This window comes from Perna viridis, chromosome 7 (assembly GCF_037379345.1).
Source record: "Perna viridis isolate PV_CMFRI_1.1 ecotype Kerala chromosome 7, ASM3737934v1, whole genome shotgun sequence".
Taxonomy (NCBI): domain Eukaryota; kingdom Metazoa; phylum Mollusca; class Bivalvia; order Mytilida; family Mytilidae; genus Perna; species Perna viridis.
In genome coordinates, this window is record NC_142451.1 from 46,123,685 (window position 1) to 46,141,118 (window position 17,434).

General features: G+C 32.2%; 2 protein-coding genes across 3 annotated transcripts; both read left to right on the plus strand.

Moving 5' to 3' along the window:
* Positions 1–321: 321 nt before the first annotated feature.
* Positions 322–6,395, plus strand: LOC148612952 (uncharacterized). 2 transcript variants are annotated; one of them, XM_088594886.1, is made up of 3 exons: positions 322–566; positions 1,509–2,859; positions 3,706–6,395. In XM_088594886.1, exons 1-2 carry the CDS (start codon positions 498–500, stop codon positions 2,832–2,834), a joined length of 1,395 nt encoding a protein of 464 aa, XP_088451012.1. In that variant the 5' UTR covers positions 322–497; the 3' UTR covers positions 2,835–2,859; positions 3,706–6,395. The 2 variants fall into 2 exon arrangements, with proteins under 2 accessions (XP_088451012.1, XP_088451011.1); XM_088594885.1 differs by having other exon boundaries at positions 1,509–2,785.
* Positions 6,396–8,667: 2,272 nt separating this feature from the next.
* LOC148612953 (putative amine oxidase [copper-containing]) lies at positions 8,668–15,965 on the plus strand. The gene is made up of 4 exons (XM_088594887.1): positions 8,668–8,810; positions 9,987–10,095; positions 11,926–13,988; positions 14,603–15,965. The coding sequence occupies exons 2-4, from the start codon at positions 10,014–10,016 to the stop codon at positions 14,900–14,902; spliced, it is 2,445 nt and encodes an 814-aa protein (XP_088451013.1). The 5' UTR covers positions 8,668–8,810; positions 9,987–10,013; the 3' UTR covers positions 14,903–15,965.
* Positions 15,966–17,434: the final 1,469 nt, after the last annotated feature.

A 17,434-nucleotide genomic window follows, 5' to 3' on the forward strand; every position in this document is an offset into this window, starting at 1 on the left:
TATTTAAAGGCAGTAAAGAAATATTAAAATCTCCACAAAAAATGACATGCCATCCGATTGTTCACAGTTTATATTGTCCACTAGTCACTATATCTATATTGACAACATCTACTTATCAATTTACTTAGGATAGGTAAAGTAACTAATACAAAAAAGACGGGTTATAACGATGAAATTAGTAACTTTATTATAACCCCTTTAAATATCGTATCATCATCCCCATATACAAACACTGGAGTCTTGCAATCACGATTAATATGCAGATTACACCGATACTAACGAAATGAGCAGGTGTGACAGGAAAACTACATGTATACCAAATACCCGTATTTAGGAGATGTAGGAATTACTGATAAATCGGCTTCCGTACCCTCCTCTCCCGTATCTTAATACATTTTAATGTTGTTTATACCTTTACTTGCTTCAGTTAATTCAAAGCTTTCGTTTCGAGTAGATATTTGTCTAATTTTTGGAGACTTTTGTTTTTTGTGGCGATAATGGATATTTTCTTTGTTTGGAGATATATTATGGAATTGACGATTTTAATTATCATGATTTTTACTAAGGTAAGCTGTTTTTAGTTTATGTTGCTTTAATTTTAGGATCTACAACACACAATTCGAAACTGCCAAAAAAAACAACAACAACAACAAACAAAACATACAAAAAAACAAAGAAACAAATGCAAAAAACACATTATTTGTAATAACACAAAAGTTCGTCATAACATAGAAAATGCATAAATATAAGGACAAATTATTATATGTGGCTATGTTCAAATGATCAAAGTAATGCCGTCATAATGATGCCATTATTTTACGTCATTTAGCAAAACACTACTGAGAAGTGTAAATTTGTTGTTTTTTAGAACATATTTACACACAGAAAACTATGTCCACACCCAAGAAACAACTAAATATTTTCACATATTATAAACTAATAATAATAATAATGAATGTATTAACTAAATATAACATTTGTTTTTCGGTGTGGACGCCATTTCCTTGCCAAGAATATGACCAGAACGTGAAAAAAATACAATATTTGACAGAATATCCGCATATTGTTAAACTTCAAGCAATTATTGCTGTCATTTTAATGCGAGAATTATCAGAATTCTTGATGTTCTCTCATTTGTGATGAATTCAAGTCTCCAAATTCACAACCAAATTATTCAACACTTTATGACTAACTTTCAGTTGAACATTTGGTCAATAAGACCATTTATCTCCCCTTCTCCTTTCATGAAATACAAACAACAAACATTGTTATCAATAAAGTAATTAAGTTATTTCAGTTTTCGTTTTTGAAATAGACAATTGTATCATTTTTATTACGAATTTCAGAACAAAGATTAAAAATAAAAATAAACAAGCAATTAAAAGCATAATAAACAACACAAACAAATCATTAAGTGTAGAATATTAAATTAAACATCAAACAGCTGAAATGGGCAATGTCTGAAGTAAAAAATTGCATTATGATGCAGTCTCATAAACTATTTTCAGGATCGTTGCATGGCGACAGAAAAATTATATACATATCCAAGCGAACGGTATGAAGTCGTTGTAAATGAAACTGTAACTTATAGTTCAAAAAATGGATCTAATACTACCTTTTCAAACCAATTGTCTGCAAATGAAAGTTATACAGACAATTCAATCAATGAAACTGATGTAGAATTTAATAGTGCTACCTACGCCTTTACCACTGACTTAAATAATTCAAAAGACAATGAACAGAAAGCAAACATAACAGTTAATCAGTCTGATCTGCTGACTTTATCAACGGCAACTGTATCAAAAATATCACCGCCGGCAAATTTATCAATAGTAGAAAGACAAAACCCGACGACAAATTTTCAACATTTTACGACACAGGATAGTGGAGGAATTTCCAACAACAATCAGATGATTCCCGAAAAGAACAAAACGAATGGAATTTCGTCCGTAACAAATTTATATAACAATATTTCTAACGATACAGTAGGTTATAATAAAACTAACAAAATGATAACTAACCAACCACTGATTCCAAGCGACGAGAGTTCAACACAGATGACCTCTATGTATACGCCAGACATGGAAAAAATATCAACGTTAGTTTATTCAACAACTGTAAAATCTGGTAATACAGTTGTTACCTCCAATCCTGGTATACAAATTAAAACAAAAGAAACCTTTCAAAGAACTGCGACCACAAAAACTATCAATACTCCTGCATATATGTACGACAAAATATCAGCTACCAAGGATGCTAGAATCTCAACAGAAAACATTGCAAGAAGTACAAATACGACACTTACGACTGCTGAATCTGTTCGACAAAATAATGTGAAATCAACTAAAAGTAAGAATACAATTCACAATACAACACAAAGGAAAATCAGTACTGATATGATGCATATATCTACAAGGCCGACTAAAGATGAAAGGGTGTCAAAATCATTTACAAAACAATTGATTAAATCATCAACAGTAAAAAGCACAAACCCAGTTACAGCAGACAGTGCAATTTCGACAACTCAGCAAATCCAAATTGATAAAGTAATGGTAACTTCAGTTAACACGAATAGTGGATTTTCAATTGACGAATTACATTCACTTGATTCAAATAAGAAAAATGTTAATGGGAGCGAAATTTTTATAAGTTCAAAGAGGATAAAATTACGGAGACTTGGTGACAAAGAGGATGACCGTTATTGGCCAGCGGCAGTAGCCGTCACGGTTGGGGTTCCTGCAATTATTATCATAGGAGTCACCATAATTGTGATGCACCGGAAAAGGTTAGGACGGAGACATCTATCTAGACAAAATAAGCTTGCTTCTGCTTAGATATCTACGTGCTTTTTTTCGCATGGTAAGTGACATGGGCTTTGTAGATTTGATAACGCAATGGCTTTAGTCTCTTTTGTATTGCAGAATATTCAAATGTACCCTTTTGACACATTGTAGAATTGAAATAGCATAGATGCGTAGATAAGAATCACCAGTTTGCTTAGCTTTTATGTCAAACGCCTTTAATATTAGAATTAAAACAGAATTGAAATTTAATTATCAAGCAATAAAGAAAGATGAAGAATAATAAAAAGAAAGAAGGCTTTAAAACACCATTGGAAGAAGGGAAATAAAATGAGGAAATTCTTATTAAAACACAGTTAGGATTATTCGGTTAGGTAGCTTTATTTAGAATAGGTATAATCATAAAACAAGTGATATTTTTTACTTAATATTTTAAAATGAATAAGAGAAAAAAAAAGAAGAGAAAATGAATTAAACATGAGAATTATCTCCTGCAACTTTTAGTTGGCTGTTCTTGTATACAAATAAAGTGGCTATAACGGAGATGTCTTTATTTGTGTGTGACACATTTCCCGCTCATTGGTACAGGAATGCATAAGACATGTAGCACACATGTATTACCTTTGTTCAACTGTCCCGAGAAATGTTCTGTATAACACTACCTCAATAATTAGTTTCAATATGCTTCTTTCTTGGCTATTATATTTGATAAAGGTTGGTCTTACATGTGCTTTCACACCCTAAACATGTAAAATAAATTTGTAAAATGTAATCTTAAGATCACACATTGGAAGCTATTGTTTTTTTAAATAGATCTCTAAAAGCTAATACTAAAGTAAATGTAATGAATTTTGTTGCACGATATTGAAATGTGTTTATATAATAAATTTAACTTTTGTTTCAGAAAACTAGAAAAGGCAAGACAAGCCTTTAGTGGATACGGATACATCTCACCCCAAAGGGAATATGATGTCTGAGAAAATACAGTGAAGTTACGTAAAGTAGCTCGCAAAACCTACATTCTAGTCAACAGTGGATTAAAGACACAAATTTATAGAATAATAATATATTCAAGTTTGACATTACAATACAATTTTAAACAATTTTGCTAGCCACAAACGATGCCAATATGGAATATCGTATTTTTAACCATTCATGATAATTTCAGAATTATTGTATTTCATTCCTTGTGTGAGTTTGATTCCTTCAGAAGAGAATTTGTGATTTAAACTAGAGTAATCCGACAGAAATACTCTTCCAAAAATAAGGAGGTCGTAGGGTTCTTTAATATTGGTCTTAGATAATGTTGGCAATGTATGAATGTTTTTGCATTCCTAGACGACAGCAAATCATGGAAAAAACCGGTGATTCTTAGACCAAGTTGGAAGATATCAAATACAGAATAAAATAAAATGACACTAATTACTCTTTTCCTTTTGATTGACGGTCAGGTATTAGATAAGTGCATTAGATTTGTATTTTTGTACACGCTTTAAGACTTTTAGAAGTCCGGTCATATAAGGTTTATAATTTAACAATAGTTGCTTATATAGAGGGTATTATCATGGTAAATTGACTTTCCACGGGACAGTCATATTGCCTGAATCGTTGATAATGTCCTGTCAATGGTGAAGGAAATATCACTTTCCAAGGGCAGTATATTTCTCGATAATGCCCTACATAAACAACTATTGTGTTTGTTTCATGGAATAATCTGAAGAGGGCGTTATCGCGTGATAATGACCTGGGAATTATCACATAATAATGCCCTCTTAACATTTTAACGCACATTAATGAATACTACATGACCATATTTTAACTAATAAGAATTAATAGCCGGTTATTCTCTAATATAAACAGGGGTGAATTTAGTGCTAACAATTATTGATAAGGCACATGAAAAACATTTTGATTGGATGTTTTAATTTCAATGATAACACAGAGACTATTATTAACTCGCATACAGTTCAAAACTATATAAATAAACACATATTTTGCGGTGATATGAACATTTCCTTCCCCTTAAAATCACCGGAAACTGCAAGCTGATTTCAGCTTCGGGTTGATAACTGGTTATTGACATGTCATCGATGGCATCGTCATCGATATCAGTCCGTCGTCGGTTGTTACATCTTTGACAAGAAAGTAACGTTCTGATTAAAAATCAAATAATTTCCTCACAAATGAAGGAATAACAGCTTAATATAACCTGGATTAGTCATCTAGGGTTAGTTTTATAATGAGTCAAATATGTGATAAAACGATTATGACATTGCATCGTCCCCATATTTCCCCTTGAAACAACCCTCGACCGATGTCAGCCCTCAGGTAGAGTTTTCGGTCTTGATACAAGGGCTTATATGGATATCGCAATTAGTAATCTATCAAAATATGATTACATAAAACATGATACATAATGGAACCATTAAATTATAGGTTGTACCTACTAAAATGAAACATATGATGTGAAAAAAAAATTAAATAACGTTTTGTAATTATTTCTCTTTCCCCAAATTTCCCACTTTCTTAAAATTCTGATAGTATTTCCTGTATTTAGCATAAAAATGTATAATGCCACTGCTATTCACCAGCTAATCTTGATTCACAATAAAAAGAAATGAACGGTTAAGGCTATTTCTCTCATATGTCCAACCGAAACGACACGGCGATGAGATCTATCTGTGGTCAAATTTTCGCGTTAATCTATGAAGCTATGTTTGAGTTATTATATTGCCCTTCTTCGACGTTTTTTCGCTAGTCTTAATGTTACTTCTTAAAAGTCTTTTCCTCTGACATGCCGGGTTTTACAACAACATTTAAAAAGGGGAGCTTTTATTACTAGCATTCCTGTATCGTGGCCAAGGGTCAACCCTTCAGGCCCAAGTTATGATTTGTATTATTTTCTGTGTATTTTTGTTTTGTTTCTTCATAATGTTTGTCATTTTTATGTCTATTAATGTCTTTATTTTGATGTTTTTGAAATATCATTCTTCCACTTAATTACAGTATTTATATAAGTTACACCTATTTACATTTGATGTTAATGAGATACGTTTACCATCACAGTTCTGAAGTAAACACTAGCTGTCTTGTAAAACTTTATAAAATTCATCAACTACATTAGAAATGATTTAATTCTAAATGATGTTATATGGTCAGGTGGTTGAATCTCTGATATATAAATATATATTATAATGATAAAATAAATTGTCTCTTCATCTGAAAAACAAGCTAATACCACTATTTTGGCATGGTTTGTCTTTGGTTTTAGGTTAAGCTTTGGTCTAAAGATGTATTAGATCTTCAATATCAATATGTAATTATAAAATGCTTAAGTAGCATTTCGATGGTGAATAATAAATAAAACGTCCTTTAAATTCGTGTTTAATCTACTACACGTATCTATAAGACCACAATCTTCAACTGAGCGCGCAATGCGATTTGAACGCATTAATGATTGTAATGCCGTTTCGGCCGAGTATGTACAAAGGTCATGGTGGTTTATTTTAACGACAGAAGCCAAGTTGCTTACAATTCAAGGCGGGTCACAAAATAAAGAGAATTGTTGCTAATCTTTAGTTTATAACGATTAAACAGAAAATACACAGGATGAAAAGTTATTTTTGACACCAGAAAATTACGCAAATTCAAATATACGGTGCAATCAAACTAATTGAGCTCCAAAATTTCTCAGATTCTTTAATTGAAACCGGTTGGATCCAGATGGCACAGGGAAAAAAAAAACATAACAGAAAACAACAACCGAGGAATTCTCCATATAATAATAACTTACTGTTGAGGCAAGTTATACTATTATCAACAATATACAATCTATAGCATCGGACCTCTGTCACGATAACTTCCTGTTAGGCAAGGTAACTAACATAAATAAATTACCTCGGACCATCGTCCGGAACCTTGGAACATATTATCCGGATTAACAATACTTCCTATTAAGACAAGTATACATCAAAACGTCAAAGAAACATCATCAACAATAACTTTCACTCATCTTCAAAAACACATCCCTTAACCACATACAATAAATTCCAATCTTACATTCAGTCTGCAACCATATATTCCTAAAGATCAAATAGCCAACCGCTTATCGCCCTTAAAACGAAAAGTCAAATCCCTTATTATATACTGTTCAACACCAACTTTACACCAACAGTTTTTATTATCATATCTTAGGCAACTAATCTAAATTAAATACTAATTTAACGCCAATTTGGTACCAATTTCCAATAAATAATTAAAAAAAAGACAACTGCTTAAAACAAAATCCTAAAAGGAGAACATGATATTGCACTGTGTCGCCTTTCCTACAGCAACTACCTAAAATCATGATGAAGATAAACTTCTGGATATAAGAATGACGGTACAATGACTAAATCAACATACATGTGGAGTTACAACTAATTATCATGAAAATATACACCTCTGCAGCAGATAATAATAATAAAAATATAGTGAGCATTAGTGTTACGTGCAATATCAGCTTTGCATAATTATAATTATATAAATTCATGCACTAGTGAGTAAGATTTTCGGTTCTTTTAAAAGAACAAATAGGAAGAAAATAGGCTAAATGTTCTTTGTTATATGCAAACTATACCTAATTATTCTACATAATTGTTCGTTTATTTAGATTATGTGGGTAGTTATTGTTTTATATATATATATATATATCCTCTATCCAATTGACTTTGCCCTTGATTTTCAAATGCGTTTGATGAAGCGGTTGTGTTGAAGTTATGGTATAACTTTAAGGACAAAACACAGGAATTTGGAGCAAAATATTGAAGAAACACAAACAAAGATTCAAAACAAAATAAATGATACCTAATAGAAAGCAAAATATATACCATTAAAAAAATATATATAACAAAAGTAAAAGAAATACTAAGACGAGAAAAAAAATATATATAATAAGCCACCGTACCCGACCACAAAATCTTAAGTAAAAGCTGTAATATTAAGCACAGGAAAGGTTAATAAAAAATACCGAAGTGGCTATGAAAATATAGGATATCAACAAGGGCAAAACAAAAAAAAACAAAAACAAAAACAAAAAACAAAAACAAACAAAATCAAAATCAAAACAAAACAAAACAAAAACAAAAAAAATAAAAACAAAAATGTTTTCGTTCGAGCTAAAACAATACCCGGAATATGATCTATACGAAATCGCAAATGAACGAATGACGGAATGACATTAAAGACCTGATAAACATTTGCCAAATTAAAATTGTAATTTAACGTGATCAAACAGCAACTGAAGTTAACTTAGCAAACTGGTGGGAATTTACATTTTACAAACCCAATTTTTACTTTGAGTTTATATACAAGGGTGTTATTTATAGGTGTTTAAAAAGAAATTACCAACACTTTTCATAAATATTGCATGAAATTCTTACAAAGTCGGATTAACAAAGCGACAAACATATTTCGTAATATTATAAAACAGCTTTTCGAGAATGCTTTATTATTTCTGGCAATATATACATACGACGAAATGAGTAAATGGATACCAATTTACACTTTCGCCTCTCGTGTTTATATCAACTACCTCGGACTTTCAATATAATAAAGATGCAACTTTAATTACGAAGTAAATATCTAGGGTAAATGTTACAGTGTCTGCCACCATTCAACTAATTACCATATTCGTCGTGCTCCCCTAGATTCATATATAAACCATTAGTTATTTTCATCGATTAATACATATGCTATATACATGATGTAGTTTTATTTAGCAACTTAAACCATACTATCACTGTGTAAATTGCCTTCATCGAAATATATATATCTCATTAAAAAAAACCTTAAAATACACACAAACACACTTCAACCTCATATATGTAAGATTACAAAAATGTAAATAACTTTTCTCACGTACACATTCCCAGATTTAGGCGTGCTAAATAATAACATAACAAGATCTGGCTGCCTGGGGTCTTAACTGTTTTTATTACAAACCTCAACAGTGTTAAGGTCATTCCCGCGGTAAGTACACAGTATCAGCAATAATTGCACGTCTTACATTAATAAATAATTATGATAAATGATACTATCAACCGAAGTCACTTTTCCTCGTAATTGAAACCAACATTTCGTATTTCACACAATGTTCACAAAAAGTGTACTCGTATTTATCCGATAGTGAAAAGGACGTTTTAGTAGCGTATAATTTGAACCTCTAGTTTTGGGATCAACTGGGATTTTCATCTTACTTTATGCCGATATAATTGACACTATCAAATTCATGTCCACCAAAAATAGCTGTGCCCATCAGAAAAATGCAGTAATTACATATATTAAAAAATCGTTATCATGATTCAGTATTTTGTAAATAACAGTTAAGTATCGAATGTTCCATGTGTATTAAAGTTCTTTATTTCACACGTATTTTTAACCTCAGACATTCTCCTGTCAATACTTAAGATTTGCTCTTTGACGTTTTATTTATTTGACGTCAATGGCTGTCTGAATTTTCAATCCGTCGATCACAAAATTTCAAATTTACTTGAAAATGGTAATTAATCTGGAAAATCCAAATAATCAATATTATAATTAGTTGGTTAATTCTTAATAACACAATAGAATTAATCATTCCGATTAAACATCCCATTATAAAGACTTAATCAAAGATCATGGTCGGCTACTACAGGACTGCATGGATAAGAGTTATCAAGTGAACCAAGGTTATAGCGGCAATCAAAAGAATGCAATCCAAGATAAGAAATGACTAACCACTGTACTGTTATTTATTACTGTTAAGCCGTAAAGTGCATATATAATACTAATTTTCATTTCTGATTATACGCATTATTCAGCAGCTGGCGTCTTTTGCTCACAGTTTTTATTTTGATATCTTCAGTTTAATATTTGTTATTTTCATTTGTTCTCTTGTCTACATTGTGTATGCAATTAGTTTTATTTCCTGTTATCACGTTTCGTCTTGAACTTTAGATACCTCGTTGATGTATTTCTTCTATCTTTCATTCATCGATATTTTTGGCAATATCTGATAATATGCAAACATACATATAAGGACCATTCTGAATAGATATAATATTCCAAGTATTATTTGTAGAAAACATTGGACAGTACACAAACGCTGATATGGTATTCAGCTTAAAATATTTTGTTACATACTAGTTATAACACCATATCTTGTAGAGAAAAATATACAGTCAACGCATTACAATGGACGAAATTCATGAGGAAGATGGCGATCAAGGCAAAGATAATAGAAGTGCAGTTCTATACAGTGCAACTTCAAATGCAGGTAATATTTATTTATTTATTTTTCCTTTTTTCTTCAATTATACATTAATTTTAATTGTCTGCCATACCTTTGGACCAGTTTTAAAATTAATTGATTAAAATCAGCATGCTCAGTGAAAAAAAACGCAATTTTAACCAAAGAAGATAATGCTATGTTGGTTTTGTTGATTTTGTGTTTTTTAATCTTACTGTTTTGTTTTCAGTCTAACTTAATCTGATAGCTGTCATAATCAAAATTATTACGTGTTACCTATCCATATCAAACATTTAGATCAATGCATATGTATGTTTATGATAGATGAGTTTTATCATACACGTATAAAATGTAATAACACCCCCGATTAACTGTCATTATATTATAATTAGTAACAAAATATAAAGAATCAGCCGTGTAATGTGACTTTTGATAACAACTTATATCATACATTTAGATCTAAATATTTAATTTTGTATATGCATTATAAGTGATTGTTTCATCCCTATGTCAACAAGCACAAGATTAAGATATCTAATAATTCATAAGGAGAAATTGCGATAACCAAAAATGAATATTCAAGAGCTAATTAATCTTATTTGACCAGTCGCCCGATACCCGACATCTCAAAATCCATGACTTTTCAGATATCCATAATTTACGGAATATTTAGGTTGTTTCCGTCATCGTTCTTAGGTTTATTGATACTGTCCTAGTATATGACCCGGGTATGTTTAATTTTTGTTGCCTTTTCCAATAACCCCCTTTTCTCAAATCGTGAATTTAAAGCTCAAGATTAAACAATGTTAATATATACTTCAATATACTTAGTCCCAGTACCATCTTTTAGCAACTTTAAATATCCTTATCTAATTAATCTAGTTCATTGAATTATTAGGCCACTCTTAATTGAAGTTGTCACTTATTTCAAGAAATGTACGTCATTTTGATTTAGCCCATAATGGTATTGATGCCCTGTTTTGAAATTCGTAATGCATGGCTGTAATTTCGTAATGACCGGCTGTCGAAATTTTCGTTTCATAAAGGATGGGCAAACGGGGCATATAGTCAGTTCACTCGAGAAAAAAACATTTAATTGGTCCAGATAACCATTTCATTTTATTTTGTTTGTTTGTTTTTGTTTGTTTCTGTTAAACTTTAAAATGTATAGTGGAAAATTCTTGTATTAGAGCATCATTAGACACATAATGTTTTTGTAAGAGCATTTAAAACAAGTTATTTGTAGTTAGTATATGATAAGAAATAACATAAATTGCCATTTGTTATATCAGATCCTTTATCAGGCCACGGTTAACATAATAAAACACAGAGGCTCGTGGGTTGATTTCTTAACATAGGGATGATAAGCGTATGATAAGAAAAATGCTATTGAATGATTTATAATTATATCGTTAACCCTATATCTTACCCCTTGGGTCCAATATCACCTACCAGACATGTACCCCGACTCGTATAGGTTTTTAGTTAAGACGAACGATATAATAAGCATGACATATCACAATCTATACCACATGCCGTATCAAGCCAAGACCCCACAACTATATGCATATCGAGCCAATATGTAGTAATCAATTTATGTATGGAAGTGCCTTGTAAATTCAGTGTTCTTTTATCGTCTTTCAAACATCACAACATTTCAGAAAACAAAGAAAAACGCTCGGACTAAGAAAACAATAATTTTAACCTGATGCAGTGCTATTAAAAAGATTAAAATCAATTTATCGATTGTCACGCCATAACATCTGTATAACATTTTAGCATAATCTTGACCTGCTTAGATAGGAAAGCTGCATTTGTTATCTGAAGCTGTATCGCCGTTTTTGTTTTATCTTTTAGGCAAACATCACCAGATTTGTGGTGGAAGGCCATTAGTCCTGATCACAATATTTTTCATGATATTATCCATTTGTTTGACTATAGCACTTATAATAGTGTTGACAACGCACGAAGGCGAAAGTAAAAATCCATTAGGAAGGAAATACGGTTTAATAAATTTATCGTTATCTAATGACCCCTCAGTCTTTGCACCTTTAACCGTAAAAGAAATACGATCAGTGAGAATATTTCTACATGGTAGAGCAGAACTAAACCTCGTAGATATGGGGAATTATAATATAAACGAAAGTTTTATCTATATGAGCGATCTGTATATGCCGAAAAAGGAGAACGTCCTAGATCATCTTGACAACGGTGGTAAACAACCTGATAGAGAGGCTCATGTTGTTGTGTATAGGGGGAATAAGAATCCCCCATTTATAGAAGAAATCGTCGTTGGGCCGTTACCGAACCCTACAAAGTATAGGCCAGTTGAATTTCGACCGAAGAGGATACCAATGAAATATAGAGTACCATATGGTGCTGGAGAGTTGGAAGAAGCATTTAATTTTGCAGTTCACGAAATTGATACACATCTTGGTATCATGTTCCAAGAACTTTTTGGAGGGAGATTAAACAATTGCACCGACAAATGTCTTACTTTTCGGCACGCCATTCCATTGACACCAGCTTTTACTGGCAATATTGGTGATAATAGAACAATTATATTGACCTTGTTTCACAAGGTGGAATATGTAATGCAACATCCTCTATATTTCACTGTTTTTGTTAAGATCGAATTTAGAAAGTTTACAATTCCATTGATGCATTTTTATAGACAATATTTTTCAAGCTTCGATGATATAATAGCTTTCTATAATGTCAGTAAAACATCACTCCCCAAGATTCAATATCCAGATTATAGTTCTGATCTATTTTCCGTTTTAACTCAGCGAGGTATACCCCCAATGGACACTCCTCTTCAGAATCCGAGGCAAATATCTCCGGATGGAAAACGATACAATGTTAAAGGACGCTATGTGGAATATATGTTTTGGAAATTTCATTTCAGAATGGACGCTGTGCATGGAGCTCAAATTTATGACGTTAGATTTAAGGATGAACGCATTGCATATGAAATAGGTATGCAAGAGATTGCTGTGTTATATTCAGGAGATAGACCTAATGATTTATTTGCGCACTATCTAGATAGTTTATCATCAATTGGCACAACGTCACATTTTCTTTTTCCTGGTATTGATTGTCCATCAGATGCGACATTCCTTCCTGCAACTTTCGATATCGGAAACAAAGAACCGGTAACCACACCCTCCTCTTTCTGTTTATTTGAATTCAATACGGGAGCCCCACTTCGACGTCACCATTCCTATCGCTATATCGATGGCCTATTTTATGAAGGCATGGAAAATGTGGTGTTAAACTTAAGAACAATACACACAGTTGTTAACTATGATTACATTGTTGATTTCTTATTCTACCAAACTGGTGCTTTAGAGGTTAAAGTTACATCAACAGGATATGTTAAATCGTCATTTTTTACACCACATCAAAAACCATATAGTTTTGAATTGAACGATAACTACGCTGCTACTATTCATCAACACTTATTTCATTTTAAGGTTGATTTAGATGTGAAAGGAATGTCAAATCGTTTCGCGACACTTGATATTGAAACTGAAGAAATATCAAATCCTTTGTCTAAGGGGTCAGCAACCATTACTCAAACCAAATTCTCTAGATCTGAAAAACAAACTGAGTTGGATGCTGCATATAACTTTAATTTCGAAGCTCCGAAGTACCTTATTATGTATAACGAACACGAAAAAGATGGTTATGGAAACGCCAAAGGGTACCGTATTGTAAATAGAGGAATGACAAAACAACTTCTTCCGAAGGGATCCGGAAATGAACCCATGGTAAGCTGGGCTAGATACCAGGTTGCTATAACCAAACACAACAACAGCGAACGTACCAGTAATTCAATTTATTCAACATATGACCAAGAAAACCCTGTGACAAATTTTCAAGGTTATATTGATAACGACAATTCTATAGTAGACGAAGTAAGTATATACAAATCACTACACCAAACAAAAACAAAAACAAAAACAAAAAACAAAAACAAATATTTGAAATATGTATGACGTAAAATTTGATACTCTAAGTAATCTGCAAGTGAAAAAAATAAATGCAATTTGGGATTTGAAGACCATCAAAATCAGTCATTAATTGAAATAAGTGAAATGAAATGAACTTTGGAATTATGCCCTTTAAAACAAAACGTGTCATTTTTTAATTTCACACTAGATCCGCTAGGCTCCTATTGGAAGAGTTTCGAAATTATTAAAATTGCAATCATATCACTAATAAATTAAAAATAGATGTACCTTTGATTTTGACCGTTCTAACAGAAAAGTTATCAAAATCAAAGTACAGTATCGAATCATATGTATACTATAAAGGATCCTGGTTGAAGCCCTTGTTCTGAGGAATGTGTGCCTAACATTCTTATCTTGTCGATTTCTCCCTCTTTGTTGATTGTAGTTTCTGTCTCCGCCTACTTTGATTTAGTCTGATGTCTGGGGATTTAATGTTATTCCAAATGATTATTGACTTTGGTTTCAATTTAATCCTTTCTTTTTACGATGGATCGTTTTACACGTTTTTATTTGTATAGGATCTGGTAGCATGGATAACTTTAGGGCAGTATCATATTCCACACACTGAGGATTTGCCAATCACGACCTCACCTGCAATGGATTCTAGTTGTTTTCTCCTACCATATAACTACTTCAAAGAGGATCCTGCTATTGCATCAAAGAATGCTGTTAGGGTAGAACTTACAGATAGAACAGATTCAAAATCTCCTTTGATATTTGAACGATATGGTGTGAAATATAGTGGGTCTTGTAACAAGGAAATGAAGGATTACGAATCTATCGTGAGAAAATATACAAAATTTAACTTTCAAAAATAAAAAGAAGGAAACTTGTTATAGGCACGAGTTTTTGTAAAACGCAAGAATGGGAAATATCAGAAACATGGATGTCAAAAACCAACCGACCTGATGATTTAATTTCATTTAGGGATGCTTTTTCTGTTTGAGAATACCATTATTTGATCTCTGCATGCATCTCCGCATTTGCTCAGAAAGTTTCAATAAAATGTGAGAAAAAAGGTTTTTGCTCATTTTTTAGTGTATTTCAATGAAATTATAACTAAAATTATTATTGCATTATGGTCATAGATATGTTGATATGAGTCTAAAACTGAGTCGATCACATCTATATTTCATAGAATTCAGTTTGTTTGTTTGTTTGTTGGTTGGGGTTTAACGCCCGAGCAGCAATATTTCTGCTATATTCAGGCGATGAACATGAAGCAGATAGTAAAATGAATATGAAATGATGGTAAAATAAAAAATGGGACGGGACACAAGGACAATGGGGTCGAGCAATTTTGATTGCCACTGGAAATAGGGAGAGGTGGGAAGGGTCGGGCAATTTAGCCTCCTGTGGCGGAGCCCATGGTTTCTACTCCGAGAGAACACCACAGTAGGGTTTTTTTAGCGTGCGAGGAACGTGGCATCTTTCCCAACACGGTGCACCACTATGGTTTGCGATCAGGTTTTCCGTATTATAGCCTGACAACCCCAGCATGTAACACGCCAGGGATACCCACCTGGGGCACACAACCCAGTTGCTCTGTGGGCAGAGCGCCCTAGCCCCCGGCTAAGATTCTGAGCATTATTTAGTCGCCTTTTACGACAAGCTTAGCGCTGTTACAGGCCTATTCTTATGACACCTGGGCCTGCATTGGTCTATAGAATTCAACGGGAGACCATCTGTCCAAGGAATGTTCCCATATTTAAGTTTTAATAGCTAATATACATTCATCCCTAGTTAGAGGACCTTCACATACAGGACTTCCCCTATTATCAAGTTCTCAATATTACATCAAAGAAACAAAATCTTCCATGTTGTGATGTTGTACCTTATTTGAAACATGAAGTGAACAATAAAAGATTTTTTTCTCTTGTAGTACTTGTTTGAAGTCAGTCCACAGTTCCCTTTATCATTTATTAATTTCTGGAAATTTTGTTTTTTCAGAATAATAAAAAAAATGTAATGTATTTTTCTTAGCATCTTATTACAATTTTGCTTTTGCCCTCATTATAGCCCCTTAATTCTGTCTTTTTTTCATAGTATTGTTGTAATTCCTGTTCTAGAATAATTATCCTGTTTTCTATACATTCTTATTATTAATTATTTGTGCTTTCAAGATCATCAAGTTCATCTTCTATCTTTTTGATTATATATTTATCCTTTTTATAAATAGTGTTCAATATAATAGACAGATCATGTAAAATGAGGCAAATCTTATGATATGGGTGGCTCGGCCTAAATTTAACCCCTCTAATTTCTTGGTTTCAATATATTGTTATATCTAATGTATTTCAATTAATATAAAGTTTTTTCTTTAAATCGACATTAGAAAAATAAAGATTTAAAAGTTCTCTAACAAAGAAACCAACTTTTGTCCAAAATAAGGAGTCATCTCCCTTCTTCAATGAATTTTAATATTTTCTATGTAAATTATTTCTCTTTAATCGTTGCAGTCAATTAAAAATCAACATTCAATTTGAGAAAAGAATGATCTGTGATATGAAACGGGATGAAAATCTTTTGAAAACAAAATTTGTAATATGCCAGAAACTGCCTTTTTTTTTTGCATGGACACTCTCTAAAAAGGTCTTTTTAAGTATCGGCAGAATTATAGTTCGTTCTTGATATTAAAATATGAATTTAATACCGTATATTTGAAATTACAAGCGAATTTCGCGGTAACAAAGTGACTTCAATTATTGCATTCTAAAATCATAATTTCATATATGTACACCCTGTGTAAACAAAAACAAAAACAAAAAGCACATATCTTGAACCCAAACCAGTTTTGTTCCTCAAGTACTACCAGTTACACAATATGAAAGAGATATATTTTAACAAAACTTGTAGGCCTACTACTATGTGGCAACATGATGGGATATGGATACCGAGTACGTATTTTTAGATGTTTTCATATTCCAATCATCGAATCATAGGAACAACCACCGACTAATTTTTTCCATATTTAGAAAATAGGACATGTCAAAGACCAGACAAAATATCTTATACTCAAATTTGAAAAAAAACAGGTCTATACGTGTTAAGAAAAAAAAACAAACAAAATAAAACAAACAAAACCAAATAAAAAACAAAAAAACCAACAGACATAGCACACTACAGGAAGTATACATAAAAACGGTAAATACGGAAGAATTTTGGTGGAATAACCTATACTGAACAACAGTTTGGGCTAGGTAATCACGTCGGATGGGTGTTCAGACTCATGAAATTTGAAATAAGCTGTTTCAGAAAGTGTATGACTCGCTCTGGACATGAAAAAACACACAAGGGAAAGGCAACGAGAAAGTGTAGGCGTTAGGTTGCCAAAAAAAAATCAGTGAAAA